We start from the raw sequence: 23,169 nt of genomic DNA, 5'->3' as shown, positions 1-23,169 counted from the left end.
ACTCGGCTTGTCTCTGCTAGGCCCACTTATTTGTTGTGGGTCCATACTCGCAACTGTTGTAACGGTTTCGAACTTCGTTCTTTTTCATCCATATTTCATTACAGCTTGTAAAACACAAATCTGTGAGGTGCGCAGTGGGAAGCAGCGTATTTCGTTTAACGACAGCACCACTCGTCATGCTGGGTGTGAAACGCAATGTACGACTGTGGAGCAATCGCAGAAAATGTTATCCAATGTCAGGGGCCCAATTGAGATACGACTATGCACGGTGCATGAGCGTTCGTTACCGAAGAACCGCGGCAAGTGTGAAGCAGTTGCAGTTCTGTATTGCTAGGGGTTAGTGAAGACAGCACTGGAATTTGTGGGGAACAGAACAAAGTTAGCGCCACTCGTCAGGCGATAAAGAAATACCTGCTTCATTTCAACTGAGCCAGAGAATGCCACAGCAGTCAGCAGAATAGTAGCACCTGGTAATAATAAAAAATTATGGGCTTTTACTTTCCAAGAGCACTTTCTTATTATGAGGCACGCCGTAGTGGAGGTCTCCGGAAATTTAGACCAGGTGGGCTTCCTTAACGTGTGCCTAACTCTATGTACACGGGTGTTTTCGCAATTCGCACCCGTCCAAATGCCGCCGCCACGGCCTGGGTTCGATGCTGCGACCTCATCCTCAGCAGCCCAACACCATAGATCTGGTAATCATACGCTATAGTTAGGGCTAACTGAGCTTGTATACCTCCTGCGCTTCCACGAGTGCTTACACGAGCAACAACTTTTTTGGAGCAAGACGTGCACTTCACTTTGAGAGGAGCATGAAATAAAAGTAGCGATATCATCCGATAACCGTACTTTTTTCGGAGTAAGTGAGGTTTAGAAAGATGCCTTGGCGGATAGATAGCACGGGTAATCAGGGCGCCTCCGCTGGCGTACAAAAATATGAACATTAGTGTCAAGCTAGTGGCGGACTCAAACGCCTCGTTTTTTTTTTCCAGATATGCGGTATCATTTTAATCGAAACTCCGAAGTGACAAAAATTTTATTAGTTTCCGTTCTTTCTTCGCATTGAGTGCGCAAGCGCGGTGAATCAACAACGCGCAGTCGACAATACACGCCAGTTATAGGACATTGAAACATCAGACATGGCTGAAGAAAGCAGTAACGAATACACGCCTCTTGACTTAAGCATGAAGGACAAAGCAACGCCAAGTACAAGCCGCGATGGTACCCAGGGCACTTCATCTACTTTGCGCCCCTGTACAACGTGAGTTCTACCACTTGTAAATTTTTTCCTTGAGTACTTTTACCCTCAGACACAACCTACATAATAGGCTTTACCATCTGTACATTTGTTCCCACCTAAAACAGGTCTTTTTTACAGCCAGCTTGAGCTTTGAAATCGGAGGCCTTCTTAGATCAAGACGCTTCGATGCAGGGGCGGTGCGAAAATATTGCCATGATCAGCGCAAGTCGGCTGTTTATCGCTCAGGATAAGATTTTTCAGAAGATGAAGCGAACGAGCGAACGTATAGTTACAGAACAAAATATTTTTCATTGATGTATAATTGTTTCACTGCACAAACGCCATGGGTTGCCATAGCTCGAGGTCCCGGGTACAATTCCGGATGGCACAACAGTATTTCGATGAAAGCGCTCTGTAGCAAGTCTCTCGATTTCTTGCATTTAAGTACTCGTTACAGAACCCCAATGGTCGAAATGTATGCCCAGCGACCCTAAATTTGTTATGCGTTATATCAAGTCATGGCTCTTGCACGAAAAACCACGGAATTAGTTTTAAACGCAGTGATCAACTGGTGTGCCGAACCATAAGTGTTTTCTAGACAACTCGTCAAAGTGCGCAGCAATACTGTCATTTGCCAATTAACAAACAAAAACGTGACGAAGTGGGTAGAGCCCGCTTAATGCGTTACTTTGTTAAAAAGTAAGCTCCGTGTATGAAAAGCCATAAATTGGTTTAAAACAATTGTTCTTCCGTTTGCATGGGTTGCTTAACACAAGTGCGCATGCAAACCCGCTTTTGCCGCTTGAAGTTGTGCGGCCAAAGAAGGTATTTGGTTTTGTTTTTAATGTTTTTTTCAACTTATATTTAGATTACTTATTTCTAAGTTATTTTTTAAATAGCAAACTGGGGTGAGTTAATACCACAGCGGTAAAGAAGTGGGAACTGCTGGTATTAATACTGCGGTACCCTTTACCATTTGTGAACGAATGCAGTTGCACGTGGCATTTCAGCTATTTTCTTGCTAAGCATTGCATCAGTCTTAGGGTATTTTTCATGCGTTCTCACAATAATTGTTATCCTTCCAAGATTTCTTTTATAGGGTCCAGCGAGTGACATAGAAGTAAACTTATCATCGCTTGAAAAGAAACCTTTAAGAATTGCATTCTAGTTCATCATTATTTCATTCGAACTCGTCATTTTCTTCGTAAGTATTCCACTTAACACTTGGCTAAGAGGCTGAAATCTGCTTGTATTCCTCAGTGCAAGACATTTCAGCCCATAATTTCAAATACTACCTGAAAGTCTATATATCCCTCATAGCTGCCGGATCTATGAGTCATGATTGTAATTGGCGTGAAAACGCCACATTCACCAGGGCGTTGCCTCATCACATGAGGGAGGCCTAAATACTAATTATTCTAACATCAACGCTGGTTTGCATCATAATTGCAGAACCCATCTGCACAGTGTCATTCTTATACGTCAACATGTTTTATTGATGGAAAAACATGTTTCATGCTATAAAATATTTTATCGCGAAATTATTGTTAGGATTCTGTCACTGTAGCAAGTGGAACAAGAATTTTATATAGCAAACCACATAGAACACGTTGTAAATACTTTGTAAGACACTGACAGTATTCGTGCAAGTCATTGTGCCATTTCGTCTATGGCAGATGAGTGCTCTGCACGATGTATTGCCGTGACTGTGCCGTTCGTGCTATGCCAGTCAGCATAGTCGGTATTTAAAGAGAACCAACCACTCCCACCAGCGCGTTTACAAAGCACGACTTTGCTTTTTCCAAACTTTGCTTTATTAAAACATAAGTCAACTTCTTTTTGTCACAGCTAGTAACTGGCTGACCAATACTTCATTATTTGTAGGATTTCTGACAACGCCTTGCGTGACCAACGGAACACACAGCCAAGGTCACTAACAGACGGGATTTGCAACGTCGACGGTACGTAGGCGATTGCCACTCGCCTTCACCACAAACATGGCAGATATTCCCTACGGTTACCCTGGTAGCGGTAAATTTATTGCGTGTAAAGATGCACTTTACCAGCACGGCCAAGACGGTTTCCGCATGAGCCATATGATAGCTGTCCTTACTGAGAGATTTGTGCGTATCTGAATATATGCAAAATCATACATTATCTATGCAGTAGAAGTTTTTGAATGAATTTGTTCTCGCATCGGTGGGCTGGCAAAGGACGCTCCTGGATGATGAGGACAAAGGCCGAGACTGTACATTCCATGCAGTGATTAACTCGCTCGTAGATGGAATGATTGATTGACCATTCGTCTACAATTTTATTTGCCAAGCTGAATCTCAGTGGGTTTGACCTGCTAACATGGTGATGTTTTCCTTAAACTGAGCTGGTTGACAAGGAGGCAGAGTGTGAAAATTGCTCATTAATAGCATGCTACGCGCAGCAGACATACCTGCTTCGGCCGAATGCAGAAGTTAGACTACAATTTGGGGCACCCCAAAACAGTTTATATTCGAGCTCTCGGTTCTTTCATAGCAAGCATGCGAAGCGACAAGCACAGCATAAACAACCTTAAAAAGTTAATGAAAACACAACGCAAGGAGAAACAAAATTGTTAGGTGGTTGTTTGCGCTCTGTTACCATTAAATTTTGCCAAATAACCCAACCATATTCTTCTGAAACGTAAGCACTATTCGTATTGAATGAGTAACAATCACAGTACCCAACGATTTCTGATGAGTGTGTCACTACTTCAAAATTGTAACGCCCTGTAAACGAGAAAATCTACGCCATGCTGAAACACCGGCCTTAAAACTGAATGTTCTTTTTTGTAAGGTGATTAGCTTTCCTCGGATGCGTCAGGCATTTTTCCTTCTGCCACTATGCGCACAACCTGCATCGCTGGCCTGACGAACGTTGTGACTTTAACGGCGAAGCTAATGAAGTTGAGAATGCCAGACAATAAAAAATGGGTTCCTTAAATTACGCCTATGCTATCACACTGTAACTAAAATTTTTAGTTCCTGTGACTGGGAATCCGCGTTGAATGTTTTCTGTAGCCTACGAAGGCACACTAAGGCATGTGGGAGTAGTAGTGGCGTAAACATTCTTAGGCAACTACCCCCCCCCCGCCTCTTCATATTGTAAACAAAAGGTGCATTGGAAAATACGGCGTTTCCCTGCAGTTTCAATGCTATTATCAGTAGCGTCGATGGTCACCATGAGGAGGATTCTTCCGTAATTTCCGCCTTTTAGGGCTCGTGTTTTCTTTTCAATTTCACGCAATTTCTGCGCCGTTATAGGGAATATGTGTACCTGGCTACAATACTACTTGAAGCGCTATCCATACTGTCCACACTTTTAACGTGCTTTGAGGCTTTCTGTTGCATAGTTTAGCGACTTTGTCTCGTGAATTAGCACATCCGCACCCGCCGTGGTTGCTCAGTGGCTATGATGTTGGGCTGCTGAGCACGAGGTCGCGGGATCGAATCCCGGCCACGGCGGCCGCATTTCGATGGGGGCGAAATGCGAAAACACCCATGTGCTTAGATTTAGGTGCACGTTAAAGAACCCCAGGTGGTCAAAATTTCCGGAGTCCTCCACTACGGCGTGCCTCATAATCAGAAAGTGGTTTTGGCACGTAAAACCCCAAATATTATTATATTATTATTAGCACATCCGCATTCCTTTCCAAGGTAATGTGCTGTCTGCTATACGACCCTCACATATGCGCACTAAGCAATCATTTTGAAAGTTGTCCTATAATCTGTCGATGGCCCACACAGGAACATTGGCGAGGACACCCATTTTAGTGCACGTAATGAGCTGCTAAACCTGCAGTGCTTGCTGGCTGTGCTTATGAATTTCAGCTACACGAGTCACCAAAGGGGTTTCGGATAACCACTTTCTGAAAGGCGAGTGCGTATTCAGATGACGCACCCGTGTTATAGACCGTCAATAGATTAAGGGCATACGTCACATAAAAATTTTAAATCCTTCGGTAGAAATGCGTCCTCTCGATTTTTCATTGTGCTCGTCTGCGTCTGGCTATGTCTGCTGCTCATAATAGATGAACAATAAGCTAAGACTTCGTGAAGCATCTGGTGTGTTTATTACTGTATAACGCAGCAAATATATTGGACCAAGGTTTTCACGCACAAGAAACGAACATGTCGTTTTTCCCATCGAGCACTGTCGTGTTCTGCCCATGGTTTGCGAAAAAACGTGATAAGCTTCAGAAGAAAGCAACACTGCACAATCTTGATTGCGCTCGGCTTCCCCATCGCCACGGAAAAAGCACCGCGTATGGAAGCTCATCAGTAAAGCTTCCCTACCACTAAAATCTTCTTGCCTTGCACCATAAGCATGATATATTCATTTCCCATGAATTGCGCTTGAACTATGGTGAATGAACACGTTTACTATACTTTTATGCCATACAGGAGTCACTGATAATGGCAGCACAAGTCGCCATCCCTTGTGGCCCATCAGGAGCATCGATAACATAAGGCCTAGCACAAGTCGCGCTGGCATGGAGAAAGCATCAGCCAATTTTGAAGACGGCGCCACGTGAGTTCACATTTGCAAAAGTTCCATTAAAGCAATTTATAGAGGCGAGGTATAGTTACCTGGTATAACAATGATGCATCTACTCGGTAATTTATTTTTGGGAGGGCAAGCTATGATGGCTGAAACAGGTACTGCATCAGCAGTTCAGAGCGCTCGGTCGGCGTGGCTGGCCTTGACAAACATTATGATTCCAACAGCGCGACCGGACATCAGTGTCCGGTACGCGCCCACACCCCATGCCGCAACGAAGAAGCTACACAAGCTCGCCAGATTTTTCACCCTGTTAACACGCCGCGATGTGCGGTACACGTTATCTTTTATTTCCAATACTGTGAGCCCTGCCGGGCTGTTACAGGGTGGGAATACAGAGCCCAAAGTTCACGCAAAGAACGCAGTCAAATTTTCTTCAAAACAGTCAACCCGGTTATTGCTCGGAAACATACAAGAATTCAAGTTATTCCACTCAACAATTGTCTTGACAATGAAAGAGTGCTTAAAGACATCAACTCTTGGCACATAAGGCATTATAGCGTAATTGTGGTTAGTTCGTGGTGAAAGCCTTCCAGGAGGCTTCAAATAGAGACTGGAATTCAGGTTCAGCTTATTGTGATAGACTTGTAGGCTTGTAGCCTGCTTACTCACTCCCCATTATGGAATATGTAAACATTGTGAGGGAGAGATGCTCTTCGGCGCCGATTCTCATGAAATGAAGCAGGGTTTTGCTGTTTTCTTGTAACATTCTTGTAAGAATTACCCTGGTACTGACGCACTTCCGCCAGCGATAACTGTTGCGATGACCTAGATGACAAATACCAACCACTGTTCAGACAATAAGGTGTCGGCGTAAACAAATACCTTTAGCTCAGGATCTACTACCTATTTGCATTGGATAAAAGAAATGAATGTGCTTGGCAACACACTGTATGAGTATTGAAGCCAGTACGTCCAGAGAACGCCTACTACGACTAGGTGTGCACAACACGGCCGAGGAGCTGATCGAGGCACATTTATCCAGTCAGCGAACAAGGCTGGCGGTTACGGAAGCAGGGAGGTCCATTCTCTTACGCCTGGGGCTCTCTGCCCCTCTGAGCCATCCGCCACCTCAGACTGTGAGCTTACCCCATGCCATCCGGAGAAACATCACCGTATGTCCTCTACCTCGCAATATGCACCCAGTGCACCACGCAGAGCGAAGGGAGGCCCGCGTCCTGGCCATACACAAGCGATACGGGACTTTACCCTCTACAGCCTACACCGACGCGGCTTACTCCAGACGCGCAGCCACAACAGCCACCGTAGTCGTCAACACAGAACATCGGAGCAGAATTTCGCTCACATGAAACAATCCCCTCCAAGCCGAGGAAGTGGCCATAGCCCTCGCGCTCTCACAAACAGAGGTTGAAGTCATAGTGACCGACTCCCAACAGGCGTGCCACAACTTTGCTAGCGGCAGAATTCACACCACTACGCTCCGGATCATCAATCAAAAGCCCCCAACGAGATCAGTCATGATCATCTGGGCACCAGCTCATCAAGGCATTCCTGGTAACGAGGTCGCCAACCACGTGGCTCGAGATCTTACCCACCGATCTGACGCCTAGGAATCTGAACCCGAGCGCTTGCACCCTCTAGTCTCTTACCAAGACATCACACAACACTACAAGCTAACCCGCAGAACATATGCATCCCCACACAAGTCACTACCTAGAGAGCAGGAGCGATTCCTCCGAGCTCTACAGGTTAATACATTCCCGAACCCAACCAGAAATCACCTCATAGACCCTACAAAATTCTCTCCGCAATGCCGCTTCTGCGCAGAGCCCGGGTCCCTCAGGCACATTGTAGGGGGGGTTGCAGAGCGGCACCATTAAATCCTTCGAACCCTTACCCCACTAACCAGCTTTGGGAGGGAGCCTTGGCCAGCTCCGACCTCGAGGATCAGCAACGGCTGAGTGCGAGGGCCCACGATGCGGCCCGAGCTCATGGCATTCTGGAATGAGGACGCCTCTCCAAAGCTTCATTCACCGAAAAAAAATGTTTATTCTCTCTCTCTCTCTCTCTCTCTCTCTCTCTCTCGTGGCATCTAAAGAAATGTGATATCATAAATGAAGCAGTTGCATTTTAGATTCGTCAAATACTTAAGAAAATGTTGAGAAACTCATGTAACCAGATTACATCTTTGTAACTCAGCACTGAAAACACCGCCACAATTCGGTCAACTGGGCCAAATAACGCATTGAAAGCGCTCAAAGTTCATGTGGTACGCGGCGCACTGAAATTTTCTATCTTATGGGTAGATTATTCGCCTATCCTAGGGCATATTGTATCGATTTCAAGCAAATTGCAAGCGAATATAAGAAATGTTGTCGGCTTAGGATGCTCGGAAAGATGCAGCAGATATAACTGCGATATATGTTGTTTTCATGTAGTTGACTTTGTAAATTCTAGGCTTCTATTCTTTTTAAGCTTAGTGATTTCATAATTCTTCCCACTTGCAAGCGTGAATAAAAGTTCTGATGGATACATTTGCTGGAAATGACCTGGCCCTATGAGATTCAGTTTGATTGTGTGATAGTTCTAATTTCTTCATGAAATAATCCGGTCTTTAAGCCGGCGAAGCTGGCATAATTAGAAAGGACGCACAAGGTAACACCGCGACTCCAACCAAGCCATAACATTACATGAGTCACATGAACAAATGCAACAAGAATAAATAAAAGTATAAAAGTAGAAATCACATTACCGCAAGAACTGCGACCAATGTTCATTTGTGTTCAGAGTAGACATTTCAAACGAACAATTGGCTTTTCAAAATACATACACTGTATGCGTTGTTTCTGCTTACTGCCCGTTGCATTTTTCTTCACTAAACGGAAGAAAAGAGGTCGTACTAGCAATCCTTAACCTCAACGCTTGCAGCGTTCAGTAACTTACAGAGAAAAGACAATACTAACTTCTTCCGCAGCATATTTAATCAGTTGTACATCAAAACACGGAAGTATTTGTCGCATCTCTGCTTGTTGCGTATAGGGGAATAGATGAGGTGTGTGTCATCTGTTCCGTGCCTTCGGCAGGAAAGGTGTGCAGTTCGAATGCAGGTCAAATGTTAAATGACTTCATAGAAACAGTGCAGGAAAACTTGAACCCGGAAGTTTTTCTTCGTGTTCGATATGTAGGGCTTGAGTTAAAACGTGTGATGTCCGACGGGGAGTCGGTCCACCTACACGTGTCAGAAATAAAGTGAATAGTTCGCCTTTGCGCAATTTCTATTTCTTAAATCGAGAGACATAAGTGACTAATTTTAATGGCCTATACCCGGAGAAAAGCTGCTCTAGTACTGTGCGAGAAAAATGTCATCATCAGTAATGTATCATACCTCCGTAAGCAAGCAAAGATGTAATGGCGGAATATGAACGAAGGAAAGAAAGAAACATCGAATGTACATGCGAACGAATTTGCGACGGAAAAATAGAGCGAATGAAAAGAAGAATGAAATGACATTTATGTATTGCATTAGGTTTTCTCATGTGACGTTGAGGAGGTCAACCTACAGTGCCAAACGTTTGCTTCATGCTGCGGCTCATTATGTCTGACCTGTCAGATCCTACAACTTTAGGCATTAGCACGTGTGCAGCAGGTTTTCCTCTTCAGGTGTTAGTAGAGTGTACCATGCTGCCAAACTTCTTTATTCTTCCTAGCATACAATCTATCCTGAGAAATTCACGGACCATTAGGATAATTCATAATACGAAATTTGAGAGCCACTGTGTGCGTGTTTTCATTTCGCGATATACTGAGGCAAATATGTTGAGAGACACGTATCAGAGGTCAAGTGCGACGGCTTTTGTAAATGACTGATCGAAGGATCCAGTGTAAAAGCTGGTGCCGTGTGGCTTCCATAAAATCCTAAACAGTTCGCGTCGTGCCTAAAATCCGATTGGAAAACAATCGCACACCAAGACAACCGAACCAAGCAGTCGAAACAAGCGAAAGCGAGAGCTGACACGAGCTGATCGTAGTACGGAATGAGCGCTCCGGCTGAGACCAAATGCTACTACGAAGCGAGCGGTCGGGTGGATCCGCTTGAAACCAGTTTTCCGCACTCGTGTCGCTGAAGGGGCAGCTATCATTGGTCTCCGCTTCTCGACCGTGCAAGGTTCGCGTCTTCTTCTGATCCGCGTTCGCTCTTTCATCTTTCGCTGTTGTGCTCGTTCGCTCGGTTACGTCGCCGACGTTCGCCGCAGTAGCGGGTCATTAAGAGCTGCGCCATGAAACGGAGACGTATTTTAGCCGACGCAAAACAGTCTTATTCAATGACAAATGTCTCACTTCCGAGGGCACGTTTCTGGTCTTTTGCCTGAATACTCCTTGTGAGCGTGTAGAAGACGTAGCTGTATTTTTATTACTTACACCAGCTAGTTTTTACACTTACCATCACCGACAGATATTTCTACTATACTGCACCTGTTTCGTGTAGGATATACATGACGTATTAGATAATGCAAGGCCTCTTTTATGGTTGCATCTCGAACGAGGAAAGTTCTTAATTTCCAATTTAGCATCACAGGCCACCGAAAGCACCAGTGATCAATTTCCGACAGTCCAGAGCCCAGATAAAGCGTTAAATATCAATTCGGCTACTTAGCGCTAAAATCGAGCGAGTGGCCTTACCGTGAACGCGCCATTTATTTTGTGAAACTCTCAATCGGTCAAAATGTGTTTTTGTCGTCCTCTAAAAAGAGTCGGCCATTTTGAGCTAATTTGTCCATATCCTTGCAGGAATGCTACGGGAACTGGAGAAAGGGGACAGTGAGTGTCCTGCGGTGTCAGCGGGAAGGTTTCCAGCAGACGGGACATATCACACGGGCAACCCGACGAACACACGCGCGATACAGCACCTATTTTCGGAGCACGTGATCCATCATCTGTCAAGAGGTCGAGCCACAAATGCGAAACATGTGGTAAATTGCTAAGCGGAGCTTTTAGTCTAACTGAACATTACCGCACGCATACAGGCGAGAGACCCTTCAAATGCGAAATATGCAAGAAATCATTCGCGCATAGGGGGAGTTTCTATAAACATCAACAGATTCACACAGGAGTGAAACCCCACATCTGCCAAAATTGTAATAAACAATTCACACGCAAAGAGGACCTTAAGAGTCATATCCAATCACACAGTAACGACAGACCTCATGTTTGCGAGATATGTAATCTCTCCTACAAGCGCCGCTCAAATCTCCTAAGACACCACAAAAGCGTTCACGAGGGTAAAATGGTGTACAATTGCAAGCAGTGTGGATTTCGGTCCCCAATGAAAGAAAACCTCGACGCACATCTCTGCAAGAATATTAGGTGCAAATTGTGCAGAGATCTGTTTATAGATGCATCTCAACTTATTGCACATCTCGTAACGCATACGGGTGGGCAGTCATAACAGTGTGACTAGCGCGCAAGAGAAGTAAATCACCCACGTGTTTTGCATGGAAACGTTACATTGAAGCTGCGCAAGAAAATAATGCTGACATTCTCCCACAGGGGCGAGAAACTAACCGAACGCGTCGTGTGGAGATACGGCTTCTTTGTACGTTTAAAACTGCTGAGTGAAATGCAAGTAAAGGATGCCGCTTGATGTTTTCAAAATTACGAGACAAAACGTCGTCTCCAGCAGAATTGGGGACGCATGAACGTCGAAGTATACTGCAGATTCTGGCTAGAGCTCACTGTTTGCAGAACTGTGTTGTTCGAAAACGTAGCTTTAGCAAACTCATTTCTAGACAAATCCTAATCGGCTGCAAATTTGTTTTTTGTAACTATAGGGTTGAATGTGCGCACAACATCCTTGACACCTCGTTTAGTTTTGTGCAAGTGTTTTCACACTGTACAAGTAAACAAGCTTTATCGAATCTTCCTTTTAATGATTCTGTTGGGCGAATAGAAGGGAGTACCACACATGAGGAACCATGTTAAAAAGGAGGCAGTGTGTTCTTGTCAACTAACACCGAATCTCTGCTAAGAATTGAGTTCCTTAGGCCCTGCTGCCTTCCAGATACTGCTCTTACAGTAATGGATACAGGCGCGGGACAATTTATTTCCCTTAGAAATTGTTGAATGCAGGTAATGTTTTGGTTCTCTGGCTCATGTATTCATACCGAAGATTTTAGTTCTTTATCATGCTGATGACAACAGTGAGAGTGTATTAGACTCAAATCATGTTGAGCTCAACTATATATGTTCTTTCACTCCTAATATATTAATTATTGTTGTATTGAAGTAGAACTTCCGTCAGTTTTAAAGTGCAGCTTGTTATTCACTCAAACGTCGTCTGTTTCGACTTGCGCTCCACTCTAGTTATGGCTGTGGAATTTTTTAGCCTGATGTGACAAACGTATCCCTGCGAGCAATGACAGGACAATTGAGATAACAATTGTTAAATTACAGCTCAGGGCATGAGGCACCAGCATGTATCGCAACATTCTGCAATAGTGGAGCGCTTTGTAATATTGCACGCACAACGCGAATACAGTTGTGCATTCTGGAAGACACGCGAGCGCCAATGATAAGGATGGAATCCTTTACGAAAAAAGTGAGAATAGCCGATACTCGCGTTAATCGCAAATCATTTGTTCAACGATCGACTCATGTGCCGGCACTATTTTTCTGCCCGAATGTAACTTGTTTTGTTGGTTCCGGTTTGCCCAATAAAAAGTTCTTAATGACTCACGCTTCTTCTGACTGTTGTTCATCATCACTACAACGTGACATCTGGTAGAGGTGTTTCGTGAAGACCGGATAACTCCTACCTACGACTAATCATTGCTACGACAATTGCCAGTGTATGGACTGTTGCCACTGCCAGTGACCAGAATAGCGTTACACATATTGTAAGGCGCTTGAGCCCATGCGATTAGCCTGGAATCTTCGACTAAACATTTATGAATAACCAACTCGCTTGAGCCGCAGATGAGTTTTCCGATGGTTGATGCATGCGCTCGCTGCTATCATTCCGCCCGAGTGTAACTTTTGTGTGCATCGTTTCGCTCAATAAAGAGTTGGTCTCGTCACTCGCCGTTCTTGCTACTGTGTTTTTCACCGTCACTTCAACGTTGAAATATCAAAGAATAAACCGCGTCTTAGCGGAACTTTTGTCGACAGTACACAAAACTTGTGCGTAGCTTTGCTATTGCAAGCATCAAAGACCAGCCAAGCGGAGGGAAGGTAAGGCTGCAGAAAAATTGATGCCGTCTTCCTCTGTTGGAGGTTTCGGTTGGGACGGCGCGCCATTTCAGGCTCCCGCCACAACAGAAGCGATTTGTTGAGACGCCATATGCGTCGGTGTCGTCTGCCAGACGCTGCAGCGCCGCCCCTTAGCTCTGATGCATGCTAGCGCCGACGCCGTGTACCTGGTAGCTTTTTGAAATCAGCCGAAGCGATGATAATAGTGATCGAAAGAAAGGAAAAACGCTTGACTCTGCGACCCGTGAGGGAGCACGGCGAAGCGTGGAACCGAAGCGAGCGCGCGGTTTTTTTTTTTTCGTTTTCTTTAAATCTAAGAGCAAAGACGTCACGCCACCTGTCTCCCCACCGCACCAGCTCCTTCGCCCTCTCTAGACTCCACCGACCTTCGTCGCGTCGCTATGCTGCACGAAGCTATTTCTTATACTCTGCTTTCACTCTCTCTCAGCAATCACTCCCCCAGCTCGGCGAAGCTGAGAACGTCAAGAAAAACCAGCGAGCTGGTAACAGTTCCATTGTAAAAACCTCTTATTTAGGTGAACTGTATGTGTGCTGACTCGCATTACATTACTTGCCGATGTACTATCTCTATCAAACGAAATACGAGCAGTGGATCCCATGACCGAAGCATAACTAAAGGTAATGCTGGCGCTGTCGGATAGTTATCACCATCGACAGGCTCGAACAACCGGTATTACTGGACTATGCGATGGTGCTCGCCCTATACCTCGATATTTTCGCATCTGGTTTCTTTGATTTGTGTTTCCTGTGTTTGAAATTAAAGAGGAACTAAACAGAAGAGAAAATATCGCGACATAAAGCGAGCATCATCGCCTGTTGAGGTCAAACCTAATGTATCTGTCAATGCTCATGATTGGCAGTTCGTGCACACTGAACTTTACAAAATTAAATTATGGGGTTTTACGTGCCAAAATCACTTCCTGATTATGAGGCATGCCGTAGTGGAGGACTCCGGAAATTTCGACCACCTGGGGTTCTTTAATGTGCACCTAAATCCAAGTACACGGGTGTTTTCGCATTTCGCCTCCATCGAAATGCAGCCGCCGTGGCCGGGATTCAATCCCGCGACCTCGTGCTCAGCAGCCCAACACCATAGCCACTGAGCAACCACGGCGGGTCAACACTGAACTTTGAGTTACGCTTCGGAAACGCGCTCGGCTGTTCACGTCTCATTTGGCACCGACAGCAGAACACTTTAGCGCACTGTGGCAAGAGGCAATATGGGGGGGGAGGGAGACAAGGAAGGAAAGGAGGTGGTTACGTAGGTTTTGTGCAGTTTTCTGCACTACGCAAGGAGATGTGGCAAGCATATTCAATCTCGTAATAACGCACGAAACGGGATTTCGCTTCGGTATGTGAATCGTTACGTTACTATTTAGGGGCGTTGATATCAAGAAATAATTTTTTTTCTAGTGAAAGCTATAAAAAGTACCAACAAATGACCATTGCTTATTGATTGGGCCTCACTGGGTAGGTTACTTCAAAGCACCATAAAAAGATGCTATAAAGGACAGGACAGTAAAGTTAATCGCCTCCTCAACTAACAGGAAGTAGGCGTTCCCAGACGTGCTATCTATTTGTGCGATATAAGATAAAGAGGCGAGTAGCAGACCATCAGTTCACAAAAATTAATACCATGGCAATTGCGCATGTTCACGAAATGCCTCCAAGTGTTAAAAAATGCGCCAGAAAATATGCATATTCCTTCGTCGGCGAATCATGTAAAGCAACCGCGAGGTAAATTCCCTGATGGCATCTTGGAAAGCTGGAATTATGAATAGTCAAATGGCACGCAGTCACCTCACCTCGAAAGTATTCAAGAACTAGGAAAAGTGTTCCATTACATTACATTGCAATCTCCTTTCCGCTGTGTTTACATAACACTGCATTTTCATACAGTTGCCTCAACAGGTTTCATTTGTCGGCAGGTGTTTGGTGTGCCGTGACACCAAAGTGTCCAGCAGATGGGGGTTGGACCCTTCGTTCCCTCATCGTGCGCGGCTTAGACGCGTCCGAAAGAAAGGTGATTAGTACAGTTAAGATGATAAGAACAGTGCCGGGGCCTTTTAAAGCCCTTCGGTGGAGGCCCTGCACGTTATTGCCTTGGATTTTCCGTACATCGCGGGTGACCCATCCGAGGAAATTCGGCGTTGGCATTTTCACCTCCCCTTATTTAATTTCGGAATTTTTCTGACACGCTTTATTTTACTCATAACAACTCCTATCTTCGTATTTGTTTGTACGGCTCACGTATGCATTCTTACATGTTAGGTCCTCCAACGTCTCATATTCATTGCAATCTAAACAATATACAAGGCTATGAGAACCCCATCTTCTCCTTCACTACCGCAACTCTCCAAATAACTTGACGCACCAATGGAGGCTTACCAACTCTGTCTATCGACCGAAAGAGTTTCCCCGTTTCGATGACGCAAAATACAATAAAAGTGAAAACCAAGCTAGAATACTTTCTCCTTTTGTTGCTGGCAATTCTTTGGCTTACACCCAAGGCGCGGGCTATGGGGTGCTAAAGATGGTCAGCGGAGACCTCCTGTTCTTCTTTATTGGCAAACAGGAGTAGGAGACGCTAACCAGTCTTGTAATCTTGGAGGTATTCCGATCACCAGCTTACAATCATCATCACCATGATCATCAGCCTGGTTAAGCCCACCGCAGGGCAAAGGCCTCTCTCATACTTATTACTGCACCGTTCATGTACAAATTGTGGCCATGTCGTCCCTGCAAACTTCTTAACCTCATCCGCCCACTTAACTTTCTGCCACCCCCTGCTACGTTTCCCTTCCCTTGGAATCCAGCTCGTAACCCTTAATGACCATCGGTTATCTTCCCTCCTCATTACATGTCCAGCCCATGCCCATTTCTTTTTCTTGATTTCAACTATGATGTCATTTACCCGCGTTTGTGTCCTCACCCAATCTGCTCTTTTCTTATCCCTTAACGTTACACCCATCATTCTTCTTTCCATAGCTCGTTGCGTCGTCCTCAATTTCAGCAGAACCCTTTTCGTAAGCCTCCAGGTTTCTTCTGCCCGCACGTGAGTACTGGTAAGACACAGCTGTTATACACTTTTCGCTTATACACCCACCCTTCTGCTTTGCCTCTTCAGGTCAGTGAGCATGCTTTTGGTCCCCTGAGTTAGTAAGCAAGGCAATATCATCAGCGAATCTCAAATTACTAAGGTATTCTCCATTAACTCTTATCCCCAATTCTTCCCAATCCAGGTCTCTGAATACCTCCTGTAAACAGCATTGGAGAGATCGTATCTCCCCGCCTGACGCCTTTCTTTATTGGGATTTTGTTGCTTTCTTTATGGAGGTCTACGGTGGCTGTAGAGCCGCCATAGATATCTTTCAGTATTTTTACGTACGGCTCGTCTACACCTTGATTCCGCAATGCCTCCATGAGTGCTGAGGATTCAACCGAATCAAACACTTTCTCGTAACCAATGAAAGCTATATATAAGGGTTGCTTATATTCCGCACATTTCTCTATCACCTGATTGATAGTATAAATATGGTCTATTGTTGAGCAGCCTTTACGGAATCCTGCCTGGTCCTTTGGTTGTCAGAAGTCTAAGGTATTCCTGACTCTATTTGCGATTACCTTAGTAAATACTTTGCATGCAACGGACAGTAAGCTGATCGGTCTAAAATTTTTCAAGTCTTTGGCGTCCCCTTTCTTATATATCAGGATTATGATAGAGTTCTTCCAAGATTCCGGTACGCTCGAGCTCATGAGGAATTGCGTATATGGGTGGCAAGCTTTTTTCTAGAACAATATGCCCAACATCCTTCAACAAATCTGCTATTACCTGATCCTCCTCAGCTGCCTCCCCCCTTTGTATAGCTCCCAAAGCTCTCTTAAGTTCTTCCGGCGTTACTTGTGTGATTTCAAATTCCTCTAGACTATTCTCTCTTCCATTATCGTCGTGGGTGCCACTGGTACTGTATAAATCTCTATGGAACTCCTCACCCACTTGAACTATGTCATCCATATTAGTAATGATATTGCCGGCTTTGTCTCTTTATGCGTACATCTGATTCGTGCAAATTCTTAGTTTCTTCTTCACCGCGTTTAGGCTTCCTCCGTTCCTGAGAGCATGTTAAATTCTATCCATATTATAGTTATTTTTGTCAGCTGTCTTACGCTTGTTGATTAACTTGGAAAGGTCTGCCAGTTCTATTCTAGCTGTGGGGTTACAGGCTTTCATACATTGGCGTTTCTTGATCAGATCTTTCGTCTACTGCGATAGCTTACTGGTATCCTGTCTAACGGAGTTACCACCGACTTCTGTTGCACCCTCCTTGATGATGCCCATAAAAGTGTCGTTCATTGTTTCAACACTAAGGTCCTCTTCCCGAGTTAAAGCCGAATACCTGTTCTTTAGCTTGATCCGGAATTCCTCTATTTTCCCTCTTACCGCTAACTCATTGATCGGCTTCATATGTACCAGTTTCTTCTGTTCCCTCCTCTAGTCTAGGCTAATTCGAGTTTTTACCATCCTATGGTCACTGCAGAGCACCTTGCCTAGCACGTCCACATCTTGTATGATGCCAGGGTTAGCGCATAGTATAAGGTCTATTTCATTTCTAGTCTCATCATTCGGGCTTCTCCACGTCCACTTTCGGCTATCCCGCTTGCGGAAGAAGGTATTAATTATCATCGCATTATTCTGGTCGGCAAAGTCTAATAATAACTCTCCCCTGCTATTCCTAGTACCTATGCCATATTCCCCCACTGCCTTGTCTCCAGCCTGCTTCTTGTCTACCCTGGCATTGAAGTCGCCCATCAGTACAGTGTATTTTGTTTTGACTTTAGCCATCGCCAATTCCATGTCTTCATAGAAGCTTTCGACTTCCTGGACCTCATGAATGGATGTAGGGGTGTACGCCTGTACGACCTTCAAATTGCACCTCCTATTAAGTTTCACAACAAGGCCTGCCGCCCTCTCGTTAATGTTATAGGATTCCTGTATGATACCAGCTATATTCTTATTAATCAGGAATCCGACTCGTAGTTCTCGTCTCTCCGCTAAGCCCCGGTAGCATGGGACGTGCCCGCTTTTTAGCACTGTATATGCTTCATTTGTCCTCCTAACTTCACTGAGCCCTATTATATCCTATTTACTGCCCTCTAATTGCTCCAATAGCACTGCTAGACTCGCCTCACAAGATAACGTTCTAGCGTTAAACGTTGCCAGTTTCAGATTCCAATGACTGCCAGTGCATCGGTGGCGTAGAGGTAGAGCATCCGCTTCACGCGCAAGAGGGCCGTGGTTCGAATCCCGGTGCCGCGCAAGTTGCCACCGGATTAAAAAAAATCCGCGTGTTGATAAAATTCCACCCCGGCGGTCAAGTCTGCTGACACAAACCTTACCATGAGCCTTGAACGGCTTTTGCCTTAATACTTGAATTCGAACCGACCTCAATAAAGGCCTCTTCATACTATACAGGTTCTCTGAAAACACTGCTGTAGTCAGTTATTCCCTACTCCTATAGTAATGTATTTACTTACTTAATACATTTTTAATGAAAAAATTCATTAAGCACGTAATCTGGTCTAGATACGGCCTAAGCGGTCACGATTAGAAAAAACGTAAGAGGTTAAAAGGTTGCACCAGATGAGTTCAATCGCACCATAACTTTCCATAAGTCACGTGAATAATGACTAGAATAGCACAGGTAAACGAATAAATAGCATATTAACAGCAATATAGCAGACATTGTTCATATAGGGCAGTAATTTAATAAAACAGATGGTAGAGAACGTATACACTATGCACTTGTGCATGTCTTCTATTCTGTACGTTTCCTTTTTATTATATTTCTGCTCTCAACGGTATGAGCGATGACGCGCTAGCAATTCCGAAACTCCGCGCATGCAAACTTCTTGAAATTAACGCACAAGAATCTCATGGCCAAAGAATCAAAAGAAAGAAATACAGACGTTTTATGCTACAATGAGGAACACTGCAGTGAGCGTTGTACTGCATATTCGCACAATCGGATCTTTCAAGTATTCGGCAGCAGATTTTATCGGTTGTGCGTGAAAACTCTGAAATATTTCATATTAAACGATATGTATTTGATATGTATGTATTCAGTTACCACATATGTCCGATGATGAGTTAAGCCGTCTCCTCCCTCCCTGTATTTCTCGGAGATAATGTGAATAGTATAGTACACCTTTGAAGCATTTCCAATTATATTACTCCTCTTCACGTACAAGGCGTCGTACAAAAAGCAAACCTGTTTTAGCTCAGGCAATACGGTCTGTTTCAGTGTCGAGTGTCTCACTTCTGAGGGCACATTTCTGGACCTTTGCCTGAATACTCGTCGTCAGAGAGCCCAAGACGCACGAGTATTTTTAATCTTGAGAGCATGTAAGTTTAATACATAACCTTCGTTTTCAGATAGTTCTACTCGCCTGCACCGGTTACATTAAGGCTTTACAGGATGTTATATATGATGCAAGATTTTCTTTTTAATTGTCACTCCATCGACACTTGTGTCTTGAAGTTTAACACCATAGACCAACAAAATCACCAGTGTTCAATTTCTGCCAATCTAGCGGCCAGATCGAGCATTAAATATCTAAATGTAGCAAGTACGTACTCAGATTGTGCAAGTCACCTTACTATAAACACGCGATGTAGTTTGCGGAGCTCTCAATTGCCAAAATGTGTTTTTGTCATCCCGTAAAAAGAGACGCCCATTTTGAGTTCCATTGTCCGTCCATTTGCAGGAATGCTACTGGAACAGGAGGAAGGCAACAGCAAGGATTCTGCTATGTTTGTGGCAATGTCTCCAGCAGACAGGATGCCTTACACGGGCCCGCCAACGAACGCACGGGCGATACAGCCCACACTTAGAAAGCAAGTGATTCTGTGAATAATTTCGAAGTTCATAAAACGCTGCCGGAATACAAGAGGGAAAAAAACACAAATGCGCAACCTGTGGGAAATTGTTCCGCCAAGCTTGTAATCTAGCTATACATTGCCGCATGCACACAGGCGAGAAACCTTACAAATGCGAGATGTGTGAAAAATCATTTCGGCACTGTGGTCATCTATCTTACCATAAACTCACACATGCAGACGAGCGACCCTGCGAATGCCGCATTTGTGATAAATCATTCCGGTGGCCTTGTGATCTAGACAGCCATATGCACACACATACAGGTGAGAAACAATAGATATGTGAAATATGTAAAAAACCGCTTCGGCATTCTCATAACCCTTCTCATTCTCAGCCACTTGGTTTCTCGAAATTACGAGACAAGACGTCGTCGCCAGAAGTATTCGGGGTGCTTCAGTGTCGAAGCACACTTCAGATCCTGGTCAGCGCTTACTGCTCCCTTAACTGCGTGTATTGTTCGCGAACGCAGCTTTAGCCGACTTATTTCGAGAGAAACCCTCGTGGGCTGCAAGTTTGTGTTTTGTGTTAGTAGAGGGTCGCAAGGCCCGCAAAAGATCCTTGACCGCCGTTTCGTGAGAGAATTTTTTTTCAGGCATTTTGACAGTAAACAAGCTCTAAAGGACCCTCTGCTTCAAGATTTTGCAGTGTGGATAAAAGGAAACATCTATCACTGAAAAGCATTTAAAAAAGGAGGCACTGTTTTCTTGACAACTCACAAGTAAGGTGTCACTAATTCAGCTCCTTACGCCCTCTTGCCATCCAGAGACAGTGTTTACAATATATAGACACATCTTACGTTTGGGAAAACTTATTTCCTTTAAAATTTGTTGAATGCACTGACTGTTTTGGTTTTCTCTTTGGCTCGTGTATTCATACTGGAAATATTTGTTGGAAACCATAAACTAAGCTGATGACAGTAGTCAGACTACTAGATTGAAAGAATTTGGATATTCACTACATTATGTGTTCTGCCGCTACGAAAATTTCACTTGTTTTGTTATGGCGGCGTCATATTTTAAAGGGCAGTCTTTTATCCACTTGGAAGCCGTCTGTTATGACTCGCACTGTTCTCTATTTACAGTTGTAGAATCTTTTTTAGTGTGATGTGACAAACGCATCAGCGTGAGCAATGACAGGAAAAGTGAGATGCAGGTTTTAGGCATATTGACACGCGTACTTGCATATCTTCTTCTTGTGAATTTTTCCTCCTCTGGAATTTATCCACGTCGCTGCCTCAAGTGCAAACAGCTCGGAAGGCCTGTACCTCCCCAAATACCAAGGATGTCGTCACATTTTATCACACAAAGGGAAGCGCAATGACGGAATTCTCGTTTCTGAAATGCAACGCTTAAACAATGTTAGACTTGAGACCGTGTACAGTGAGGCTAACCAGTGCATAGCTGCGGCCAAAGCAAAAGGTAGTTGTCTCTGGTTTCCTCCAACATCGAATCTCGTAGCGCTCACTCCACAGACATTGAACACGACACAGTTCTCAACCAAGTAGATGTCTTTGCTATTTCAGAAAGGCAGCTTGATGAACCAGTTCAAAACCGAGAGATTCACTTTGTAGCATGATGTGGTCTATGCAGGACAGACGTGATAAACAATACCAAATGCTGCCGTATTTCTGAGAATTGTCTACTAATGTGCAGGCATTTTCAGGCTTCGTAAAAGCGATCGGTAGGTAGACATGCATAAGCTACGAGTAGAAAGTAAACAAAAGCGGACCAACAGCAGAGCCAAAGAATGGCTAGACATTACGAGACAATAATCAAAATTTCTGCACTATTTTTTTTTCAAGTTCCATATTTCATGAACGTGTGTGAAACAGAATGTTTTCGTACTCGCAATGCAGGTTCCGCGGCATTTTCTTTTTTTAGAAAATCACCATTGCATGTAGCAAGTGTGAAAAGAAATTTACGACAGTGATGCCATCACTGGAAGGAACTCCAAATGGGCCGCAAGGTGCATGGCCTGGCACCTGCTTTACATTTGCATCTTAGGACATGCCTGAACAAAGAATCGGCGCATCCACGTGTCAGACGTGCAGTAGCAGCGACAGTACACTAAACACAAGCCACGTAGGCTTCGCGGCTACAGCCGGGCGCGAAGCAACTTCCAATATTTCCACAAAAAAAGAATAAAAGGTGCTTAGTCTAGAGGCTACCGTTCCTAATTCGATGGTCTGCATGCACTCAAGCGGTCAATGGGATCACGTGTTCACAGAGTCAAAAGACAAAGAAAAACAAGATGACAAACGCGCTCGCTGGCCACTCAAGAAAGGTGGAAGAAAAGTTCGTTAACACCAACATCGAGGACGCACGACCACCCTATCCTCGACCGCAGCGCCTCCTGACAGACCGGGGACAAACTGCGTCTGATTTAAGAGACAGAATTCTGCGAATTGAAACTTTTACATTATATATATTCCCGAATTGCTTAACATGCACCAATTTCCCCTGCAAGCCATAGTACTTAATAAAAAGAAAAAGTAAAATATTACAGTCACTTTAGCATACGGTAACGAGGATGAAAGGGAAAGGCTGCGCACTCACAAGACAATCATTCAATTACTTTGACATTGTCACTCGAATGCGTTGCTACTTTCTATTATTACTTGCTTTCCCCTCACTAGTTTTTCTTTTGCGCTCTTTTGCAGTCGCCTAGGCATCGCCACTCATTCCGTGTGGTTAAAGGAACGCTAGAACGGCCGTGGCAAGGCTATGATGACCATTGGGAGACACACGCTGGTTCCCTGAATGATTTTTGTAGCACGTCAATCGACGAAGGTAGCTACATGGGCTTGCGCATATTCTTGTAGCACAGAATGAGAGGTACACGGAAAGGCAAATTAGGCGAAACAAACAGCGCTAACTTTCGATGACAGATGCATTTCCAGTTGATGCAGACGTACTAATAGTCCTGAGAACGCCATAAGACATGTGTACTTTGCTCGCCAGACATGAACAAAGTCGGGGAAACCACAGGCAGACCCGTTTGTGGCCACGCTGATTATTTATAAGGGCGTCCATCTAACGAGAACAAAGGTGATCGAACTTTTTTTTTATTGATAAAGAAATACTGGCGCATGCGCTTGAATTTTGACGCCATAACGCCCTACGGTCAAATTTGTTACCCATGAGCCATCTTAGACTTTCGCCTTAAAGAAGA

General features: G+C 44.4%; 1 protein-coding gene across 1 annotated transcript; it reads left to right on the top strand.

Moving 5' to 3' along the window:
• Positions 1-1,065: 1,065 nt before the first annotated feature.
• LOC139050011 (uncharacterized) lies at positions 1,066-10,777 on the top strand. Its single transcript, XM_070526082.1, has 4 exons — positions 1,066-1,261; positions 3,125-3,201; positions 5,677-5,803; positions 10,583-10,777. The coding sequence occupies exons 1-4, from the start codon at positions 1,140-1,142 to the stop codon at positions 10,614-10,616; spliced, it is 360 nt and encodes a 119-aa protein (XP_070382183.1). The 5' UTR covers positions 1,066-1,139; the 3' UTR covers positions 10,617-10,777.
• The last annotated feature ends 12,392 nt before the right edge of the window (positions 10,778-23,169 follow it).

Source organism: Dermacentor albipictus, chromosome 9, assembly GCF_038994185.2.
Source record: "Dermacentor albipictus isolate Rhodes 1998 colony chromosome 9, USDA_Dalb.pri_finalv2, whole genome shotgun sequence".
NCBI classification, from domain to species: domain Eukaryota; kingdom Metazoa; phylum Arthropoda; class Arachnida; order Ixodida; family Ixodidae; genus Dermacentor; species Dermacentor albipictus.
Note: the sequence above shows the minus strand (reverse complement) of the source record. Positions and strands in the feature narration are given on the sequence as shown.